Consider the following 23,558-nt stretch of genomic DNA (forward strand, 5'->3'; position numbering starts at 1 on the left):
CAAAAAATTCACGTTAATTTAGGGTAACGTAAATTTTCTTCACGTTGTCAACATGCATTGTTAATGTCCTATAATAAGGTAGTGATAATATTAATGTGCATAATCAAAATACATGTACACATGTAAGAAGCTTGTGTCAAATAAACAGTTTAGTGGGAATAGAGTCAATTTGGGTGTTGAGAGTAGGCTTTATGTCTTCGATGAACAGCATTTTGTGAATTAGCCAGTCCAAATTGCTTGACTGATTTTTTTAGATTTTGAAGAGATGCCGTCAATGGGTACCTTTTTGTCCAACTCCAAGCCATCTTTCATGACAACATTGCAGAATTCTGATGTTCACCGATGCATAAGTGTCGGGTAGCATACCCAGCATAATTTGCAATTCACACAAGGCTTGATTTCCTTCACACTTAAAATTTCTGATAATTTTCTGCTTGTGAGAAAAAGACGAATTGTATGCTAACACCAGGGAGGGTGCATTCCATGCCGAAGATATGGCAACAGTTTTTAAATTCCGAGCCAAGCCGCTGCAGAAGCGCGAAATTTGCCGGGAAAATGTTATGCCGACCGCCTATACAATCAAATAGGTCTAAATCCTACACCGGGAGGGAAAGCCTGGATATTTTTGGACCAAAATAGTTCATTTAGTTTTGGAACTGTGGAAATTTTCAAAAGTTTGCATGTACATGTAGGTAATTCGGTCTTCAGGAGCCTACAAGGTACATGTACAGTGTAATCTAAAGCCAGGCATTACCTCTGTGCGCCAGTGCGCCAAGCAAATTGGAAACCCACGCTGAAGATCTTCGGTGTTTACCGACAAAAAATGGTAAATACTTGTTTCCATATCTCAAAGTGCCCTTGGACATTTACTTAAAATCACATGAAGTGAAGCTCAGGTTAGCATAAATAGCACTTGGGTTAGCCTAAATATAATCCGGTTAGCCTAAAAACCACTCTGGTTAGCCTAAATAGCTGGTTAGCTTAATTTAGCTTACTAGGTAGCTTGCGGTTAGCATTTATGTTAAGGGTTAAGATATGTAGCCCAAAAAAATTCCAGATTCTGGCAGCAAACCCTCTGTAGTCTAGTGGTCTAGGTCACCGCCTGGTGATCTGACAGCCCACATTTTAATCATGCGCTTTTTATGTAAAGTTCTTCTTTTTGTATGCTAAGAAAAATATCAAGTGTGATTACATTTATTTTATACTTTGAGTTTGTGTACAAAAATAATTTTGAAGAGAGGGAGGGCAGTTTTGAGATATGGAAACATTAGTCCTTACCAAAAAAAAATGCAACCTAGTGCTTTAACATCGATCTCGGAGCAGTAAATGAATCCTTTGTGGACGGTTCTGCTAAACACTGAAAATTTAAATGGCCATGTTAATGTGTTGAGGTGTACATACATGCAGGTAGATCAGAGCTTGTGGTCTACAAGCTCTCAGTGGTGTGTTGTTCTCTAATTTTTATTCTTGGCTGAATGAAAGTAATCTGGTACAGTCAACCATTTCTTTACAGGGCTTCAGATACATGTAGGGTGCGAAAAAAAGTTGGAAATTATGCGGCACTTTGAAGTCTCATGCGGCAAGAAAGGTCTATTATGCAGAAAATTATGCCATTTCATTTTTATTAGCTAATTTACACGTACACCGTAACCTTGTTTTATTAGGTCTAAGAGGAGCACAATCCATTTTTTGCTGTTCAAGAAGCAATTAGAGCACGGAGAAATGAAGAAACAGCTGAAATAAATCATTTGTTGCCTCATTTCAAATTATTGAAAATCAGATATTGCTAATTTGGTCAAGTCAGCATTTGTTGCTTCCCACCCGCATTTTTTTTCCGCGTTCCACTTTTGTGACTCACTTCAAAGGTCACAAACTTTCGAAGATGATCAACCACTATGATGCACGAAGAGCAAAATAACAAACATGAAACATTCCTTTGCCTGTTTGAGGTAATTTCTTGCCCTGTCTTTCGCCGAAATATTTACAGGGAGGTGCAATCTTTTTTTCTCCTACAAAAAAGCGCTCGGCATTTTAACAACAAACTTATCCATAATTCCATAATGAGGATGTTTGTTTCAATTAAAACAAAATAACTACATTTTGCAATCGACTTTCACGCCAATACCTACATCGCAAGTATGGGGATCAAATGACATCTTAAAAATACATGTATATCAATGATTGTGATTGCTGTATTTACATAAAAGGATTGTTTATTCCGTGCCAATGATCACTCGCTTAATATTGAAAACCAGCACCAGGTCCCCAACATGTAAAATGAAGCCTACAGTAGAACGCCTGTTTGTTTGCTTGTTCAAGGAACGAACGCTTCCAGGTGATTTTTGTCGCCTTTTGAAAGAAAAACTCCTTGAGATAACATTTAAATTATCGGAGAACATTAAGCAAGATTTTTGCTCTTTTTTTTTTTTCTTAAATTGTGTGATTTAATGTACAAATTCTGCGATTTTTCATGAATTCTGCGATTTGTTGCGATTTTAGGCTCAATTATGCGAAATCCCAACATCGCATAATACCAGAAGCCCTGTCTTTAGGATACGTGTAGCATAGTGTTGGATACAAGTCATCAGGTGAACAACATGTCAGGATCAGTCAAAGTATGCACTGTCAACCATCATGTTGACCTAATAAGCCCTTTTTGTATGTGTTGTCAATGTGGCCCTTTGGAAATGGAGCAGTTGTTCAGTGTCGTTGGTTATTTTTACTGTATATTAAATAATATAAACTTCAATTGTTAGATTGAAACCTTGTGATGACTAGCTGTACATGTGTCAAGGATTGAGATACTGAACCCTCATGTTTGTCAGTAACATCAGATGGTAAATGACAAGCGTGGGTGCACTTAGTTAAGTTGGAGATACTAACAAGAAACTGTGTTGCTTCTTCATAAATCAGTGGCAATGTCATGAACATCTACAGTACAACCCGTACGAAAATTTACAGCCTGACACGGCGAGAATCCGGCCTGATTCTGACCATAAAGTCATTTTTGCGGCGTAAATTGAACGAGACAAAGCGAGACACCAGATTTGTCTCGCTGCATCAGTAGAACGAGACATTTGTCTTGCCATGTTCAGAGCGATAATATGGCCAGAGATTAGCGTGATCGAGCGAGACTGGTTTCACGCCGTTTACGCGGTGAACGTGATATTTGCTAGGCTGTGTTATGGCCGAGAATGGAACGATACATCAACGTGATAGTTAAAAAAATATTTACCTCCTCTGGGTTTGTAGACCATGAATTTTGCAATGCACGAATATGGGCGATAATATGGCTGGCTCTGAGCGTGTTCCAAACATGACGAGAAACCAACGTTCGTGAAGATGATCGATTCGCATATTTCGAGGATCTTTTAATACGAGTATTGATACGGCTATAAATTGTTTTTGGCGAAATACTTGACTCCGAGTGCAATTATAACCTACACGAAATAAAATACAATAACGAAAAAAGGGGTAAAATCACGCACTGCTGAAATAACAAACAATTCAAGCAAAGAGATAGTTGATACCTATCATGATCAAGAACTCGACTTTCCTGATTGGCTGTTGTTTTGAAATCTTATCCCGTTACGTTAGCGCCGGGCAGTTCAAGTAGGAAAGCTCTGCATTCAAACGTTTGACCGTTTAGCTCCATTTTCTTCAAAATAATCTTTTTGACTGTGTTAGTTTCCGAAGATATGGATGGAATTTTGTATGCTTACGCATACTTTCACAGCGATAAAAAAGTCAGTGTACCAAATTCTCGTTGTACCCTGGCCGGTGGATGAATTGAAAGAGCTTGGTAAAACTGGCGCATTCAAGAGAAGCAAACGGCTTTCCTCGGGATTCATTTATTCTCCATGTGCGTCCCAAACGTAAGTATAATGATAAAATGATTGATATACTTTACCTGAATTCCCACTGGATGGAAAACGATTGATTCACGGCTATAAATATGTACATGCAATGTGGGGTTGTTCCGATGATAATGCTGTTTTCAGCGCGCGCTTTTAACGGTTTATAAACTTGTTTTAGCCATGAATCATTTACATTAGTGCGTGCTCAAATGAAGCTCAAACGGTGTTCATAAAAAGCTGACTAACACTATAGCAGCTCTAAATTATTTCTTTGTTGTCTACGTTGTTTTTCAGAATGCGTGATGTGTTTTTGCAAACCAAAAGGACCGCCCCGTAACCAAAACAAATTTTTAAATTAACTGTTTAGGAATCAAGTTAGCTGTTCAAAACAAAAGCTTCTGGTGCAGCAAGGGAAACAGCAGGAAATAAACGGCACACCTTGAGCGACTCTTCTTTTCTTTTATTATATAAATATTTTGGAGGTAGCAGAAAAAGGTTTACGGTTAATACCCAGCAAAATACCGCCCGCTACTTGTAAACAAGGCGTTTCGCGGCTTATGTACTCGACAGATCGGAGTGAGCTAGAATGAGCTGAGGTATTGTAAAATTATACTCGGTTTGTCTGTCATAATTTTAAAGTCACAATGGCACCAAGTAGGCTAAATCAGTTTTGCTTTTGAATAGCCTTTCGAATAGCCGTGTATTCGTTTCAATTTCCAGTTGTATCGAAGAGTCGCAAACAGAAAACATCGCGGGTAGAGTACACCGCCTAGATCAAAAGATAACTCACATATGTCAGTTCACTTCGTAGTAAACATCCCACTAATTGTGATGTTTCAGTTACCTCAGGAAGTACTATTAAATGCAGAAACGTTTAATTTTGTTAAAATATATTGTAGCCGTAATTTGTAGTGATTGCGTAGATTTATAATAGGGACTTTAAGATACGGCGACTACGGACTACGGACTACGGACGAGACGAAAATTAGGACTGGGACGAGACAAGTGTGCTCTCGCTTCTCACCGTCGTAAGCTGGCGACGGTGTGTAGGCGAGGAATTTCACGTACTGCGATCAAGGTGAGTACAGAGTTATAAATTATTGTATAAGAAAAGAAAGGTTTCGTTAGAATATGGTCTGAGGGCTTGATGCTTTCTATCACGAACACCAAAAAGCAGATATTTAGCAATTTCAAGCGCTTTTGAACTCCAAAAAGCGAAAAAATTTACGGCTAAGTCGTGTTTACTGATTTTGACCGCCAATTTGTGTTTACTTTTATTTACATGAGAAACAAAACTTACGAGTGAAACACGCTCTTTGCATTTTGTAGGCAAAAATGACTTCTCCCCAAGTGGAAATGAAAGTATACAGCCTTTTTATCTTTTACCAAAGTATTTCAAGGAAATTATGATTGAAGTAGTATCTAACCTGTCTAACGTGTGCATTAAATTTTGACTTGCAGCGTCTACAGAGCACCCTGAACTGTGGAGGAACCCCAAGAATCTCGGCTAAACGAGAAAGATCTTCCTTGTTCACTCTGAACTCAGTTAAACATTCACTTGAATCAAAGGAGTCGAGACAAAAACAATCGTACTCCCAGTATGGATATGATAGATTTACTGACTTATAGGCATCAAACAGAAGTACGAATTCTTCTTCGTCGATTATTTCGTCCACTAAAGAGTAAACCAGGGCATCTCGAACCTTTTCAAAAGACATTCTGGACGCAAAATATGAAAAAAGTAAGCGAGTTTTTTTCTTGAGTTTACTTCGCGCTTTGTTCGTAGTCCGGTGTCTGTAGTCTGCGATCTTAACTTCGTATTTTCGCACCACTGTTGTGTATTCGGCCCAGTCCTCCATAGCAAGAAAACCTTGCGTCCAACCGTAGTCCGTAGTCCGTAGTCGCCGTATCTTAAAGTCCCTAATAAACGAGTTTTTGACGTGAAGTACGACAGGTAGTTAATGTGTACGTGCTATTTTTATTATCTGGTGTTGCCTTACCTACATTATAATTTAGGCCATAATACTGCCCGACTCTAGCGAGACAAATTCAAGCCATAATTTCAGCGAAACATCAGCAATACAAATGTCTCGCTCCATTCCCGTTCATTTATCGTTCAAAATGTCACGCTCTTGCAAGCCTGATTAGTGTTTGGCTTATGTCTCGCTCATTTGTCTCGGTGGATTCTCGCTCACGTATCGTTCAAAATGTCACGCTCTTGCAAGCCTGATTAGTGTTTGGCTATGTCTCGCTCATTTCTCAGGCCGGAATCTCGCTCGTGTCTCGCTCAGAATTTTCGTACGGGAATGTAAATCTTCCATCCATGGAAAGATTGAATCACCTTCCTTTCTTTCAGCTGGCTCTCCATGAAGCAGATATGGCTCTACTCTGTAACGTGATTACCCTGAATAGCGGGGTTAAAGTGGCGCTAGCCCATGGCTACAGTATTTTTAGCGGCTTTGTACAGTTCAAATGCTTCTGTTACTGATGCAGTCTAGCACTGAATTGGAACAACTTAGCTTTTGTTTCAGTAGAGGTGATTTCTAGTGGTTCTGCCAGTTGATGCTTCTGAAGTTCCATACAGTACATGTATACATGTGAATGCATTGTGTTCAACCAGTTATTCTTGAATGTGCCATCAATTAGTATGATCATGCCTAAGTGTTATTAAGTTACAGTGTACCTTGAAAGGAACATTGGTGGATAATGAGAAGATATTATACTACGGTAGATGTCAGATGGGTTTTTGGTTAGATTTAAAGCCAATGTCTCTTTATTCAGTTGGTGGATTAAGGAGCTTACAATTTGTAAGTTCTTCTTCTAACCTCTTCATCAGCAGTTGATTACATGTATGTACAGTGTATCTGTACTAGAAAAAGACAAAAAATGACTGTGTTTGTTTAACTGCCAGATGTGGCCATACAGTATAGTAATGTGAAACACTACATGCATAAACACTGTATACAGTACTGTAGGGAACATGTAAGCCTCCTCAAGTGCTAGTAGACCCTGCCATAGTACAATAATTTGGCAAATTTTAGTGACTTTCAGAGAAGAAATCTGATGAGGCTGACCACCCGAGCAGGCAACTTTGTTTATTAATCATCATGATGGTAAACATTGACAAGAAGATTATTTTGGAGACTTACATGTACATGTACAGTATACATGTAAATTATTGCATTGCTCCATTGACCCATTAAGTTTTTATCAGCTTCTTGTCCCAGAAAGTTTCTACAGGATTGAAGATTATCTTATTTGACATTAACTTACTTTACATGTAATTTATACAATGCAGTTTAAAATCTAAGTTACCTGAAGAAATTTCATTTACTTCATCAGTGAAAGGTGCCATAAAGTTCACTTCACTTTATGGAGGAACAAGTGTGTATGGTTCTGTTGGTTCTTCAGTTACATTTACTTGGAGATTTTCTGGTGGAGTTGGGACAGTTGAGTGGGGAGTCAAGGATCCTGCTGTAACTGATGTAAAAACCAGACTAGTGTTTCTTTCCAGTACCGGTGCAGTACTGGCAGTTACAACTGAAGACCCTTACAATGGACGTGTAAATGGAAGCTATCATGGCGATGCATCGACTGGCCAGGCAATCTTTAAGCTTAGTAACATCAGAAAGGGAGATAAAGGATTTTACATTTGCAAAATAAAATCATCTGATTTTGTCCCTGTCATAATACATGACCCAGTGGAGTTGACCATTGAAGGTGAGTAGTTTATACACATGATGTTGAGAATGGAGTAGTAATTTGTGACATCACAAAACAATTGAAGGTGGGTAGTCAGATATCAACAAGAAGCTGTTTTCAGCTTATACTCGGGCCATATTATTTGACTGCATGATGCGTAAGCTTGCAATCTTTTGGCAGTGATATCTTCCAGCATCATTAATTCACCCAAATTGATAAATACAGAAATATATTGAGGCAATAAGTAACCACCAGATATATAGAATTTCATTTCTTGCAGTCAGAATGAAATACAGGGAAAAACGGCATTTGTCATGCACAAAAGACAGTAAAAAATAGACACATAAACAGATTAAGTTTCTTCGTGTCTGATCATGTGACCCCGGGTCAAACAACTAAAAATATTAAGACTTTAGCATTCATAGAGAGAAGTACATGTACGTATCTCCGAATTTCTTAATGACTACTTTAAATCATTTCCGTCCAAACCTGTAAATATCCGGACTTGAACAATGATGATGGAAAATGCTTGCAAAAGTTTGCGTTTTAATACAATGCCAGTGATCACTACAAGATTTGGTAGAAAGCATAGAGCACTTTTAATTGAATGTGGCCTTCACACACACCCGACGATCATACCGGAAATTGCTGTTAGCATCATCAATGCTCGGGGTCATACAGATATTTATATGACTCTCAGTTCGCATTGAAACATAATCAATGTACAAATGGTTTCTGTCTCCAAATCAAAAGGTGAAAACATAAGGATTAAAGCCCGGGAATTAAAGCATCCCAGTATGAAGCACAAGGTATTCCACTTAACAAATGTTTTCCCCTGTATTTTACTCGTACTGCAAATAATGCAATTTTATCTGGTGGTTACTTATTGCTTCACTATATCTCTGTATCTATCGATTAACGCATAAGACTTTGTGTCATGAGTTACGTTGTCGGTCGCGTTCTTTGTAGTCGGGCCGTGAGGTGCCGAGTTATAATAACGTGGGATGCCCTAAGTGGCATACCATGTCCGGACAATCGCGACTCCCAAAAAAGATAAAAGAATTTGATAACGTGACCAAAAACTTAACTCGTGCCGCCCAAGTACCAAAAAAAAAGAGACCGAGAACTTAACTTGTGGCCGAAGTCTTATCTCTTGGCCCATCGCGACCAAAATAATAAAAAGAATTTGATAACATGAGCGAAAACTTACCTCGTGTCGCCTTACGGCCTGAGTACATGTATTTAATGGAGTGCCAGTTTGATGTCACCAAAAAGTTAAATAATATTATATTAAAATTATTTGAATGCAAAATTATGGTATTTCACAAGGTATAAACTGTATTTGTAAATGAAAAAAAATTGTGTTGTTGCAGAAAATATCCATAATCCTGTTGAAATGATGATGATGATGATGATGATGATTATAATAATTATATCGGCCACCTTTTCAAAACTTCTGCTGAATAATTATTTTATTACAAGCTATTCCCTACGGGGTTGCCCGTATGAATATATGAATATATTAATATTCATATATCATATATCATATGTATCATATATTCATATATCATATATCATTTTTGTCTCCTTCCTTTAAAATTGATGTTTATTATTATCATCATCATCATCATCATTATTATTATTATTATTATTATTATTATATTGTTATTGTTGTTGTTGTTTTTGATGATGGAGAAATTAATATGCTACTTAATCTCATGAGTGTCCTGTGTAACCAAGCTTAAAAGCTTCAAGATTTTTGGTTCATTGAGTGAACTGTTGTGATCCACTTTGGTGCCATTTTGGACCAAATAATTATAGTGCTTTGCATGGACTCAGGTGTTGAGGGTTGAGGATAAACAAACATGGCAGACGTTTTGTTGCATTTTGCAAGGTACATGTACTTTTTGTACTTTAAAGGGACACTGTCACGGCGATTTTGCTATGTTGTTGTCAAAATGGCTCAAATATTTGACAAAGAACCTTTTTTCTAACATGAAATTGCTGTTAGAGCACCGGGAAGGAAATATCAAGGGATTTATCTAGGGAAGGACAAACTATAAGCAGCTTTTGATGACTTCTGTAGGATACACAGGAGGAACTTGAAAAAATTGGGCAAAATTTTCAAGTTGCAATCCATTTGAACCTTCCTAGCCATCCCCAGCCAAAGATAATTAATACTAGTTTCTGTACATGTGCATTATTAGGGTAATTGTTAACAAAACTGAAGTTCCATTATTTTGATGATTCCATCAATTCAAATATGTTTTTATGGCTGTTAGAGTGACACAAAAAAATCGGTGACACTGCCCCTTTAAGAATTGGAGAAAACTTTGTTTCACTTGGTTGAAAATGGCCTTTTACGCAGACGTCCTTTTGGCTCCTCACAGTCCACACATTCATTCCTCCCCCAGCTGGGGGTGGAATGAATGTGACATTAGCCCAAAGGACATCTGTGTAGGAGGCTAGGACGAAAATGCCTGGTTTTAAAAAAATCCTAAAAATGACCATTTTTTCCAAAACTAATAGAGTATACTGACAGTAGATGTCAGTGATATTCCCCTGATATTCTCCCAGCAAAGCACCAGTTATAATCTCAAATTGATCTAATTACTAAACACTGTTCATAGTATTATCTGACAAGAATGTACTCATTCATGAACAGAACAAGATACCGTAGATAGAAAGAAAGACAGTCACCAAAACTGAGTGTAAACAAGTGAATTATAAAAATTTTGATTGTCCTTCAATTTCCAGAAAAACCGATCATCGAAAAACCAACTGCAGCAAATGTCAGCTACAATAAGGGGAGCTCTGTTAATATAAGTTGTGAAGCATCGGGTAAACCAGATCCTGACGTGGAATGGATCCACAATGGACAAGTGACAAGTTCCAGGTCAAAGATAGCATATCTGACTTTCAGCCCGATCAGCAAGGCAGACTCAGGAATATACACATGTAGGGCAAACAACTCTGCAGGAAGTACAGAGAAACAACTGAATCTTGTGGTTACCTGTAAGTACTATTCTACTAGTAAACAGTTACAACTCTGACTTAAGAAACAGAAAATGAGAAAATGACAAACAAACAAACATTATTAACCTTAAAATTAATACAAACATGAGAGAGAGTTTGGGACAATTTGATCATGTCTGTGAACCTGAGCAATAGGCAAGAGTTTGCAAAGTAATGCAGTCAAACTTTTGTATTCTCTCAAACTCCCTCGAGTGATAACATCAGCACAAAATTAATTGGCCCTTTTTATTTTAACAGGTGAACCCCACTTCAGTGTAGGTTATCATTTTTGAACCCCCCCCCCCCCCCTACAATCATTTACTTAATTTATCCAGTGGTTAGAGTTAAAAAAAATATATACAGTATATTGAACAAATCTATGAAACATAATTATGCATTACAGTTTGACCTCTTCAATACGCTTTTATGTTGAACTGTAAATGTAATTAACTTCATCCTCAGGTGTTCTCTTCTGGACCTCAGTCAACGAAAAGTTTCAGGCACCCTAGGAGAGAACGAGCGTCCGTGTTTGACGAGATCCCATTACCCACCCTTTTTTAGAATGTTAAATTGAGAGAAGAATTCTTGACCAATACTCGGCGTTTCAACAGTAGATTTCACATAGTAATAATTTCTTGGGAACATATTGTTGTTTCAGTTGCAGACTTTCTAGGAAATGTTCGATCACTTTGGGGAGCCGTTTACAAATTACATGTTTCGTTGTAGAAGCTGTACTAAAAATTCACTAATTGACTGATGGATAGTTGTAAAAATACCACGGTTTGAGTCAATAAAAGTCCTTTAAAACAACTCACACAACAATTGAAATGGCTAATGCATGCAGCCTTCCTCGAAGCGAAAATTGAACGTGTTTTCTTTTCAGCCTTATGAAGGGGGTTGTTGGGTGAACGCGTTCTGAGGTCACGCGATTCGGCCTGGCCGGATACATGCAAGCTAAGGATTGACACGATCTCTTGAGAGCCTTTCCTCGCTCAGGGTGCTCGGCATACAGCTTAGGCCGAGCTCTTTTTTTTTTTTTTAATTCAGAAATTTGGGGATGTAACGGACAGAATGATTTCGTCATTTACGTGGGCCAATTCTCTGCTAGCAAGATGATATGAGCTCAATAGCTTATTCAGTTGGCAGATAGCATATTAGCCTGCGTGATTGCTCTCATCTAAACACTGTCTAGAAGTGCAGTCCTTTAATTGCAAATTAACCTTGCTAAGGACAGAAACTCCTAATACAGAGGTACATGTACTTATGCACAGTTTAATGCGTGAACAATAGATCTTTAGTTAGCAAGGGCTATTGGAATCCAAAAAGAAAATTGCTGGTAGCAGAGCCAATGACTTAGAGGCAATGACAATAAGCAACAATAATTCTAAAAAAAAAAAAAAAAAGCAAAGAGAAAGCAAAGGAAATTACAACCGTGAAGAAGGTTGGAAATGTGATGTTGATTATCACAAAATTTGGTGAGCGTTTGTTTTGTCTTACTCCAAGAATTATTTATGGCCTGAGAAGCTACATAGTTTACATGAAACGGTCAAAAAAGTGTTTCATCCCAATTTTTATCACCTCAAAGTAGGTTAACTAAGAATGAAAAATTGACTGCTCCTCGTTTCTTTCAACCCACTTCTTGGTGTTTGTAAATGGGGTAGAACATTCTTCGTGTATGTCATATAACTTAACTCTTGATTAATTCCCGATATTAACACGTATATTCTCACTGTTCTCTATATATTTCTTGTGATAATTGTTGGGAGAATTTTTTTATTTATTTAAATCAGTTCCTTTATTCCCATTACCTGCATGTTTCAACAAGCAGTAATATTGTGAGGAAAAAAATTAATGCGTCACTATTGGAGAGTAAAGGGTTGAATGGTCACTGGACGCTACCAAAACTTCACGTGCAAGACCCCCAAGAATGCTAAGTGCAATCGTCGCTATTGAGACTTAAAAGTAGTGCACCTGTACCAAGTCGCATGTGCATGTATCTCATCTAGTTACTGCCATTCATTCAAAATGGTACTTCAGACAAACTCGCGAATCCATTTGGTAGTGCATCATAAACTGTATTTTATTAACTCTCCTCAGACAAGCCTGAAGGTACATCTATCACTCTCAGTAAATATACCGCTGTACAAGGTGATAATGTCATGCTTACATGCAATGTGACAGCAGCCAATCCGCCGGTGTCAGAGTACAGAGTCTACTTAAATGAAAGTAACACTCCTGCTTACACTTTAAAAAATTCCAATAACACTATCATCAAGAACGTTCAGCGATCACAGCATTATGGTGAATACAAATGTGAGGCACACAATGCTGTTGGGAATGGGCAGAGTAGTGCAGTTCTTCTCAACATAAATGGTGAGTCACTTAGTTTTGAACGAACTGATTGAAATGATTGTACACAATGTAGAGTATTTGCGTTCGAGACCACAATTTATACAAAAAAAGAAAAACATACACTGAGGAACCTTGAATATTTTTACCAGTTTTAGTAGTGACTTACATGTAGACATTCTGAGAACTTAGGACAGATATTGGCAGTCACAAACTGCAACCAATGAGATGTTTCTCCTCAAGTTTACGAGTCGTTAGAAACAGATGCTAAAGCATGAGTATTCCACCTATAGTGAGGGAAAGACACGTGGGTGGAAGAAACATTTTCTTCAGTGTCTTTTACAATAACCCTCTTTTTTTTAAGAGAGCGTTGGTGACGGCAGAAATAGCAGCAGAAAGTTATCTTTATCCACGACACACTGCTCTGTCGTGTACGGTTGTAACTACTGGAGTCTTGTTGCACTTGCTGTAATAAATGATTACAAGAAAATTTTTTAATGCTTTGTTTACATCATTATTTTTCAGTTCCCGTGACGATAAAACCATTTACAGAAAACATAACGGTAAATGAAACAAATCCCATTGATTTGAGATGTGAAGCGTCTGGTTACCCTGCACCGACTGTCACATGGAACAAAGATGGACGGCAAGTACATTCAGGGAATGTGTTTCGCATTGAAAGGAGCAGTAGAATTCACAGTGGAGTATATATCTGTATAGCAAACAATACTGTGGGAAAGGCAGAAATGGAAATATTTGTCTTCGTTTATTGTAAGTAAAAGGAAACTACGAAAATATTTGGTGGTGCACAGCCTGTCAAACAAGACAGTGACTACAATCCTATTAATTAGCCAGAGATAACACCACATTGTCTTACTAATTGTCTTCGTGTTTGTTCTCATGAACAACCAATATGTGCAAACTGGGTAACCCATTTCTTTTGGTCAGCCGTGTAATATATAAATTAAAAGGAATTAATAGTTGGAATTAATAGTTTCTTATTTCTGGCTTACTTTCTTTTGTTTAATCACTACGTACATTTAGTTCTATTTTTTAGTATTAAAATACTACACAAGTACGTTTCTGGCTTGGCATTTCCTGGGTTGTTTTAGTGAGTCGATGTTCCATCTGTTTTGATTGTACCTTCACGTCACTTTCAAAGGCTGATTTGTTATTTCTAGTCATGACCGAGCATGTGTGTATATACAGCTTGCGTTTTATAAGCTTCACTGTACACCATGGCTTCTAACTCTTGCTCAGTGCATTAATTAGATTCATAAATTTGTACTTGTTCTTGCAAATACATGCACTCTGTAACAACGGCTAAATAAAATGTGATAAAACTTGTTTGAGTGAAATTAATTCTATCATGATCCATAAACTTTAAGCTGCTTTTCAACTAATGACCTTAATCTCACCATCATTTCTTTAATTGCCTCCTTTTTGTAATGTAGATAAACACATTTACATTTAAGATTTTTCTTCTTTATTTTTATTTATTTATTTTTTTTTTTTCATCAGTATCAACCTTCAGACTGGCTTGGTGTAGAATACATTATTTTATGACAAAGTAATTGTAAAATACCCACGCCTTGCAAAGTACTCGGTTACATTTAGTAACGTCAAAATTAAAGGCGTTCATGTCGTTTTGGTGTGACAAGTATATGTAGATCCTGTAGCTTCAAAAAATGACTGACTGAATAACTAAATGAACCGAACAAAAATTTAAAAATAAGTCGCTATGTTCCCCTTTCTTAATAAAAATTGTCATGCAAATTTCATGCTATCGGTACATGTTATGTTTTACTCTAATTTAACTAGCTGTATTCACACTTAGTTTGTGACCACACCGATTATTTTAATCAACAGACCCAGCAGCCATAATAAGTGCTACGCCCCAAACAACCAAGTCTTGGATTAAACAGATAGTTATGTTGAGGTGTGTGGCAGATGGTGTTCCAACGCCAACCATAACATGGAAAAAACCAGACGGAACTGAAGCTGGAAAAGTTACAGCCACAGAGAATATAGCGGATATAGAGATGAAAACTGATGAGGACTTTGGACAATATACATGTGAAGCTAAAAACGAGGCAGGTCCAGTTGATACACGGACAGTGCAAGTGCAGCAAATAAGTAAGAAAAACAATAAAACGTTTAAAACAATAAAAATATCTATACAGGAATTGCTCCACTTGTAGGTAGCTTTATAGCCACTCAGGTGACCAGTATAAGAAATGTTTCCCTTCTATAATGTCCACCTATCACAGACGATTGTAGAATAAAAGCAGCCTACTGCAGTTACATGTATACATATCTGCAGATATCCGACCCATTTCCCCCTTGGAGCCAAGGAAATAAGTGAAGACTGCAGTTATACATCAGTACATTTTATATCTAGATGTTAGCCAATTCGCCCTTTTTCGGAAAGGTCCGTTTTATTTTATTTTATTTTTTTCTTAGACGTTTCTTAGAATCAGGCTGGGAGGACTATTTTCAACACTTGTGGTGTTGAGTGTTGTGTTGGAAGAAGCGTATCACCAACTACTTCTCATACACTCACTCGACTTTAAGTTTTATCGTATTACTTTAGAAAAGCACTTACAGTGTAGAGCCAAATAATATTCTTTTACCAGATTGAAGTCTTTTACCAGATTGAATATATAGAATACATATTGGAATCCCATCTTATCTTGTGTAAACCATCCCAAAACCTAAAAAGGTGGCCTTTAAGCCAATATTTGTATTGTTTTTGTTTTGTTTTAGTGTGTCGTTTTCTTGTGCTTAGTTTTGGGTGAGTTGATAATTCTATGTAGAAGCGTTTCACACGGAATTGGCGCTTTTTCCCGTTAATAGGGTAGATTCATGTATATTACAAGCTGAATTTACCTAAAATGTATTTTGCTCCTTGTACACTCCCGGTCTTGCAATTTATACTTTTATAAATTGATGTCACTCAGTAGTTTTGCTGGAGTAAGTTGATGAGGACTCAACAACTGCATACATGTAGCATCCAAACGTGTTTTCATTTAACTATAAATCGACATAATCGCTGTTCCTTTTTGTTTTCTTTTTTTCTTTTTTTTTTTTCAGAGGCACCTGGCTCACCGAGCATCACCTCAAAAAATGAAGACATTCAAGCGACTTCAATTGACGTAAAATGGACAGAGCCAGCTGATGGAGGGAGTCCCATAACTGCATACCGAGTGCTCGTGCTACATGGTAGAACTGGAATAAGGGATGAGAATATCACTGATATTACCTCTGATGTGTTTAAAGGAAGAGCTAAAGTGATTGAGAGTCTAAACATAAGCACCAACTACACTGTGAAGGTCTTTGCCAGAAATTTTGTGTTTGAGGGAGAAGCCGGTGAAAAGACAATCAGGACAAAGTTTCAAGGTGAATGTTGTTGTGAGGCTTAGCGTTACACATAGGGGCTGTCATGAATAATCTGCTCCATTGTGTTTGGGTATTTCATCGCGTTAATCCTGTTCACAATATGTACGGTATTTCTAGCAGGGTCAAACATGTGCCCTCTATAATTGGTGGGATATAGTTGATTATACGTTTATCTCCACAATAGCAATTTCTAAAATTTTCAGGCAGAAAAAAATGCGAGATCTGTGATCGATCAAATGTGTTTAAATTTCCACACTTCACCTACCCTGCCCTAGTTATAATGGATACAGATCAAGGCACAGAAAGCTTTGATTTACGCATTTCGTTTTATTTTGGGGGGGGGCAAAACGTTTTGGTCGGAACGGTTTCCATAAAAACAGTGTTGAGCAGGTTTAACTAAGACGTTTGACGGTGAACTGGCTCGAACGGGATTTCACAGAAAGGGCGCCTACGATCAGTTCTAAATATTGTGTTTGACCACAGGCTAACCAAGCGCACTATTAGTAATCACGGACGTGACTCTTGCTGATAAGCGGTGTTGTGTTACAAGTATTTCGAAATATTCGATCTATAAGGGTTTGTATGGGAACTCAACGGTTTTGCTTCGAAAATTCATAAAAGTGTATATTTTGCAAATAAAATCAACTTACCCTTTTCCCTTGTGTATTACTTGGCGTTTGCTGGCTCCTCAGGTCGATCTGGTGCGATTTCAGCGAGTTATCGTCATTTTAGTTTTCACTGCCGATACTGTCCACTTTTATAGTGGACAGTATCGGCAGTGAAAACTAAAATGACGATAACTCGCTGAAATCGCACCAGATCGACCTGAGGAGCCAGCAAACGCCAAGTAATACACAAGGGAAAAGGGTAAGTTGATTTTATTTGCAAAATATACACTTTTATGAATTTTCGAAGCAAAACCGTTGAGTTCCCATACAAACCCTTATAGATCGAATATTTCGAAATACTTGTAACACAACACCGCTTATCAGCAAGAGTCACGTCCGTGATTACTAATAGTGCGCTTGGTTAGCCTGTGGTTTGACTGAAACGAAATTCAACCTAGTATTTATTGAGACATTAGTTCAAGAGGTTGGTCATTCATGGAGATTCAACAGAATGTGTGTTCTCTTTGGTGATGTCCTCGTTTGTTTTGTCAATTAGGAATCCCAGCTGCCGCAGAAATTATAGATTTGCCTGCAGAGACAAAGGAGACTAAAGTAACAATAAAATGGAATAAGGCTCAGAACAATGGAGCAAACGTCACGCAGTACAATGTGTACCGACGAATTGTGACTGATGATGGTAAAGAAGGAGAATGGGAGAAAGTTAGCGAAAATCCTCCAGTTCGTGCTGTTAATGTTTCCTTCGAAAAAGGCAAGGAGTATAAAGTTGTGGTAACAGCCACTAACGCGTTTGGTGAGAGCCTGAAAGAAGACGATAAAATCAAGAAAATCATGGTGTTGGGAGGTAGGTACATCCCAGAATATACCGGGTATTCAAACCCCGCACGAGTATAGCTGTAGGAGAACACTATAATTTTTCACATTGCATTTTGTATGTTTTTTCCCAACTACCTTCGTTCTGCTCAAACCGTGCTTTTTGCGTACTCAGTAACTACTTGATCGACTTATTTTAGCGGTTCGAAGAAAATAATATACCATACCAAACTAGTTTCGCTTTCTTAAGGTACGCACAACAGCAACAACACTGTTGACATTCATGTAACATTAAGTGCAAGTTGTAAAGGAAGTCTAAAGAACAGAAAACTGTCACCAAACCTAAAATAATAAAAAGGTGGCATGGATATAAAAATGGGGCTTCGTTGTACGATTTGCAAATTACTTCTACATGAGCTTCGCATTTCAAAATATGATTTATTTTTCTTGTCTCGTTAGAGCAAGAAAAAATGATTTGAGATTGCTAAAACTGTATGTACTGCTTTCCAATAGTTCACCGTATTATTTTCTTAAGGTGTTGTTACCTTCCCGTCTCAACAGTCTATAGTAACGTCAGTTTTGGTGACTTGCAACTCTGCTTAAAAAACGAGAATCGGTTGTAGGTGGCCGAATAAACCATATACCATCGTAATAAGATTGACATAAATGTGAAACCACTGCGGCTTTTTTTTTCTGCGATATATCATTTTGTTACGGTTCTCATGGAAATGTCTTACGTACCAGTGTTTTTCCCAACCGCTGCCCTTACGCTTGGCCTTATTTTAAACTCGCATAGACTCAAGTAACTAAGCGTCTTCTTCTTCTAAGGAGTACTGGTTCCAATTCATCAGCCATATTAAATTTCGTCATTCCTTTCAGTTGTATTACTATTACTGCTGGTCATTAAGTTCTCTGCAGTGGGAGCTCAAGAATATTTTCCTCTCTGAAACGCAGGTGAGTTTTAGCAGTAATTTATGAAATGATAGCTTGGTAACTTTTTCAATATTTCAATATCCGCGCAGATGTTCCAGATCCTGTAGTTTTTGAAGCAAATGTAAATGATGACGAAGTGACCCTGATATGGAAAGAACCAGAAAACAATGGAGCTGTCATCACACAATACTCCATCTACCAAAGAGTAGTAAATGACGAGCAGTGGACGATGGTGGCAGTTATAAATGATATCTCCAAACGAGAATTTGTTGTTAGAGTGGAGAAAGGCAAGCAGTACGAATTTGTGGTTACCGCTACAAATAAATATGGGGAAAGTTTAAAGAACAAAGAAAGGATCGAGACGGTCAACATAGAGGCAGGTACGTTACTTGAAAATGAAGATGTAAATGTATGTTTCCTGGGGCTTTTCCTGATTCTTGAGATGCGCGTTGAAATGACAAATTAAGGCTTTTAGCTTTTTTTCATAAATTTTTCACCTTTATTAAAAGAGAGATATATCAGTTAGATTTCTGGCAAAGGACGTTCTCCGTAACAATTTCGCCTCTCTTTTTCTGAACACTGTCCATTTTTTAAGTAAAGTTGGTCCAGGAAAAAAATACGATGTCCATGACGCTGTAGTGAGCGCGCTTTTCTTTCCCGCCGTAGTCACGCGGGTTTAGATTCGTGTTTGAATTTGTGTCCCCAAATTAGTGTAGGATTTTCCCACGCTATAAGACATTGACACGTTAATAAAGTTTCTATTCTATTCTATTCTATTCTATTCTATTCTATTCTATTCTATTCTATTCTATTCTATTCTATTCTATTCTATTCTGTATTTCTTTGCTGCGTGTGGATAGAGTTTCTTGATGCTTCTGGTTCATCAGTTATGTGAGGGTGCTCTCCGGATGCCCTAGTTTTCTCGTCTTTTCCACCACCGAATTTACAAAAAATAAAATTCAAATTCGATCGGTAGATGCTTTTCAAATTGCAGTCCAGAATTGTTAGAAAAAGTTAGCAGTGACCAGTGAACTGGTGCTCTTTCCAAGCGGAGGGGGGGGGGGGGGGGGAGGGGAAGGGGAGTAATAGCAATCTTTTCTAATTATACGTGTACGTATTTGTTTGTTATACTGTTATTTTTCTCTTATTACTTTTTTGCATTACTTTTTATCGTCATTATCATTGCTCCTTTTGCCGTGACAGATGAGGCCCCGCTAGGCGGAAGTGGTGGAATAAACACTGCTGTTGTTGCCGGTGCAGCCGCTGCTGGTGTTCTTCTCGTCATTGGTCTAATCATACTTGTTGTGTGGTGGAAACGAAGGAAAACATCATCGGATGGTTAGTCGATAGTGTGCATTTATTTATTTATTTATTTATTTATTTATTTATTTATTTATTTATTTATTTATTTATTTATTTATTTTTTTTGTTTATTTATTTATTTATTTATTTATTTTGAAAATGGGTCAACTAAATTCCAAGGTTTTCTAGATAAAAGATGCTATTAAAAAAGCAAAGAGCACTAGGTGAACTACTGATGAACTATTGACAATTAAAAGAAAAAATAAGGAAGAAGTATTTGCATCGATATCCATTGTAAATTGCTGTGAGAAACGCGGACTTCAAACCCCTATTATCGCAGTGAAGTGTTTTGGTTTTTTGTTCTTTTTTTTTATTTTTGTGATGATGATGATGATGATGATGATGAACTATCAACAGTGTAATTTATAGCCTATTTCATCCCTTTGTACAGAGGTCAGGTGCTAGACCTTGTTTATAAATGTGTCATTTTAGCCAATAAATGAGAGGTTGCTTCTTAAAAATTTATTTTCCTCCAGCGTCGCTTTGAAAAGCAGTCTAAATACAACTCGAAAATGGATTCATATAATTGATGTTTTTTTTTTTCTTTTTTGCTTTCAGATGGATCATCAGTAGCAGGCTTGTAAGTAAACTGTTTTCATAACCGTTTATTGTACATTTCTGATCCCACCTTAGACCTACCCGGCTCCCCATGCCTAGTCATGGTCTCTGTGTTAATCAAGACAGTTCAGTGAGCAATTCTTTAGAAAAAAAAAAGGAAGAGAAACGTAAAGAAAAACAAAGAAAGAGATATTCCTAAATGCCTTCAATCAGGATTCGCCAACATCTCGTTCACGTTTTGATTCTAGGAAAATAGTAAAGCCAGGCTATACAGCAACGGTTTGAGGTTTTTGTACGTTTGATTATTTGTAGAAGTTTCCTAATTGTTTGTTAAGGGCGCTGTCTATATAAGCTTTGACATATTGTGTAAAATCGTAACTTTAGAAATAAGATATTTGTTCTTGTCAAGAAGGGGTTCTTTTAGTGATAGTGCCCGTCCAATTATGCTGGCCAAACTTTGATTTGACAAAATTTGATTCTACCAAATTTAAATTTTTGGACACTGAACAAGAAAAATATCCAAAACTACAAATACAAATCAAAACGAAATGGAACACGTATTTTTTAACCTCAGAAAAGACAAAGCTTGGCTGCTTCTTGGTGCAATCGTGTTTTGCCCTCGACGCTTTCGATCTGACTTTGATAAGCTTTGGGCAATCTTGATCGAAAACGAAAATGGTATGTGCACTTGTAACAAAACATTGTGAAGAAAATGTAAGTTTTCCTAGTACCAACGAGCCTTTTACTAAGGATGTGTTCGTTTCGAGAATTGAATCTATTTAAGCAAAGTTGTGAGTTTAATTGAGGTTGTGGGTGGTGCCTATTGGGCTCAAGAACTCTGCCAATTCCCTCATGTAACTTCCTTCCCCTTTAAACAGATTCAACGTATGGCCAACATTCTTATAACAAAAGTTGAATGGATTTTGGACAAATGTTGAACGGAGTGTGTAAACGGCTTCAACACTTTCGAGAACAAAGGAAATATTGTATGGATGTTGAATGAAAGTTTAAACCAATTTAAATTTGATTGAACACTCTTTCAAAAGGCTTTCAATTTTGAACGACCTGTTCAAACGCCCCCGACATTTCGTTCAACAAAGTGTTGAACGCACGATGAAACCGTTTAAACGGGCCTTTACATGTGGTAAAATTATCCATTTTTTGCACTCTTCCAGACGTATAATATACAAATTCTTCAAACTGCAATGAACTCAATACTGTTGCCATATGTCATATATGTATATATTTTTGTCATAGGCGCAATGTTAATCCAGATGAACTTGACGATGGATACCATGCGGTCGGTGCACCATCTGCTGCGCGACAGCTGCAGGCGTGTGGACGAGTGCCTGATGCAACTTATGCGGAAGTTGATATGTCACAAAAGACAAACAGGCCAGTGGCGGATGTCTATGCTCAAGTGGACAAGTCGAAGAAGACCAAGAAGAAGCAGAGGAAGGTATAATTTGCACTTTCTTGCCCTCTCTTGCTTCCTGGACAGAATGTTTGTATGGGTAATCAAGCCTTTTGTTTTATCTGGAACCCATTTTGTTCTTGCGTTGAAGCCTTCTGTTAGTCTTCTGTTAGTGTTATCTCTTAAAGGTCCCACTAGTTCTCAAATACCATCGTTTGTTCGTCGTGCATAGTCCCATAAATCGTCCGTAGGACGATGGGATGGGAAGGGATGGGAAGGTAAGTCACAGATGGGGAGGTCCAGTCAAATAGTTTTCGTGTAGGTTTTTTGTTTAGGTCAGCTTTGTCGTATGCCCTAACAGTCAACTTGTTTAAGCATGGTTTGGGCGGAGTTTAATTAGCTATAGGCCGTGGTGTAAGCCAGGATTAGTCACAGTCAGGGTAATGATAGTTAAAGTAACATTGAACGTGCTCTTCAAAGGCGCATCCAAAGGTTGAAATGGTTCGAACCATGTATTTCCTGGATTTACAGCTAGGGGTAAATTAAATAAAACATTTACATTTGTAGTTTACAAACTGGGCCCTACTTTTACTTAGGCACACAAAAGAAGAATTCAATACAAGACAGTGTTAAAGGGGAAGTATCATTGGGTTTTTGACCCTTTTTTGTTAAAAATTGTAAAATAAGACCTTCACTTAGCTAAAAAAAAATAATTCTAGAACAACGAGAGGAGAAAAATCAACTCAATTCTTGACAGGAACAACTCGTACTCTGTTCTAGCGCATTTTGGAAACAAAAATACGAAAACTTTCAAGTTTCAATCTATTCCGATCTACTCTGTCTCTGGTCAGGGGCACTAATCGACAGTTTTGTTGCACTGGGGTGATAATTTACAACAAAACTAGACAATTAGTTTTTGTTTCTGTTGTCAGAGAAACATTTTTGGGTTTTGAAATGACATCAAATTTTCGTGATACTTCCCCTTTAAATTACCATCGTTAGAGACTTACTAACGGTATTTATCCGACTTCTGAAATACAAAGGGTTCAGATTGTTACCTACCAGTATTATCCCCAATGGGCCCTTTCCAACCAACGGTCACATGGTACACAATCCGCCATGCTGGAGAGCAAATTGCGCTATGGGGCATCAAAAATCAAACTTGAATTTCCTTTGTTTTGGATGTGTCAGTGCGTAGCTTGCTCTTCATCATGGTGGATTTTGTACCATGTGACCGTTAGCTGCAAAGGGTCCATTGAACCTCAATAATAATCAACCCTGGGAGAGTTAAAATATGGCGCGATGACTACACTGTTCGCCTTCTCCTATTTTTGGGATTTTCGAGACTGGTATGCTTCGCTCGAACTCCCGCCATCTTGGTTTGTAACGGCTAGCGTAACCTGGATAGAGTGTCTAAACTACCAAAGGGGCGAGAGTGAGGAGGCGGCGGGAAAAAATGTTTTTCTTGCTCCTTCTCCGCCACTCAACTTACCCTGACTAGGGTAATCTGTGGTTTAGGCACTCTCCCCA

The 23,558-nt window shown here is 37.8% G+C and overlaps 1 protein-coding gene across 1 annotated transcript in view; it reads left to right on the top strand.

The window, feature by feature from the left end:
• The window catches only part of LOC146469730 (neural cell adhesion molecule 2-like), a 32,542-nt gene that overhangs the window by 5,249 nt on the left and 3,735 nt on the right, over window positions 1–23,558 (top strand). The window contains exons 2-12 of the mRNA XM_085122882.1: window positions 7,200–7,577; window positions 10,317–10,574; window positions 12,672–12,947; window positions 13,449–13,694; window positions 14,793–15,059; window positions 16,017–16,322; window positions 17,487–17,792; window positions 18,784–19,074; window positions 19,898–20,032; window positions 20,615–20,636; window positions 21,872–22,073. Coding sequence (XP_084979008.1) covers window positions 7,200–7,577; window positions 10,317–10,574; window positions 12,672–12,947; window positions 13,449–13,694; window positions 14,793–15,059; window positions 16,017–16,322; window positions 17,487–17,792; window positions 18,784–19,074; window positions 19,898–20,032; window positions 20,615–20,636; window positions 21,872–22,073 — 2,687 coding nt within the window. The remainder of the gene's footprint in view (window positions 1–7,199; window positions 7,578–10,316; window positions 10,575–12,671; window positions 12,948–13,448; window positions 13,695–14,792; window positions 15,060–16,016; window positions 16,323–17,486; window positions 17,793–18,783; window positions 19,075–19,897; window positions 20,033–20,614; window positions 20,637–21,871; window positions 22,074–23,558) is intronic.

Source organism: Pavona decussata, unplaced genomic scaffold (genome assembly GCF_977016875.1).
Source record: "Pavona decussata unplaced genomic scaffold, jaPavDecu1.1 SCAFFOLD_119, whole genome shotgun sequence".
Classification (NCBI taxonomy): domain Eukaryota; kingdom Metazoa; phylum Cnidaria; class Anthozoa; order Scleractinia; family Agariciidae; genus Pavona; species Pavona decussata.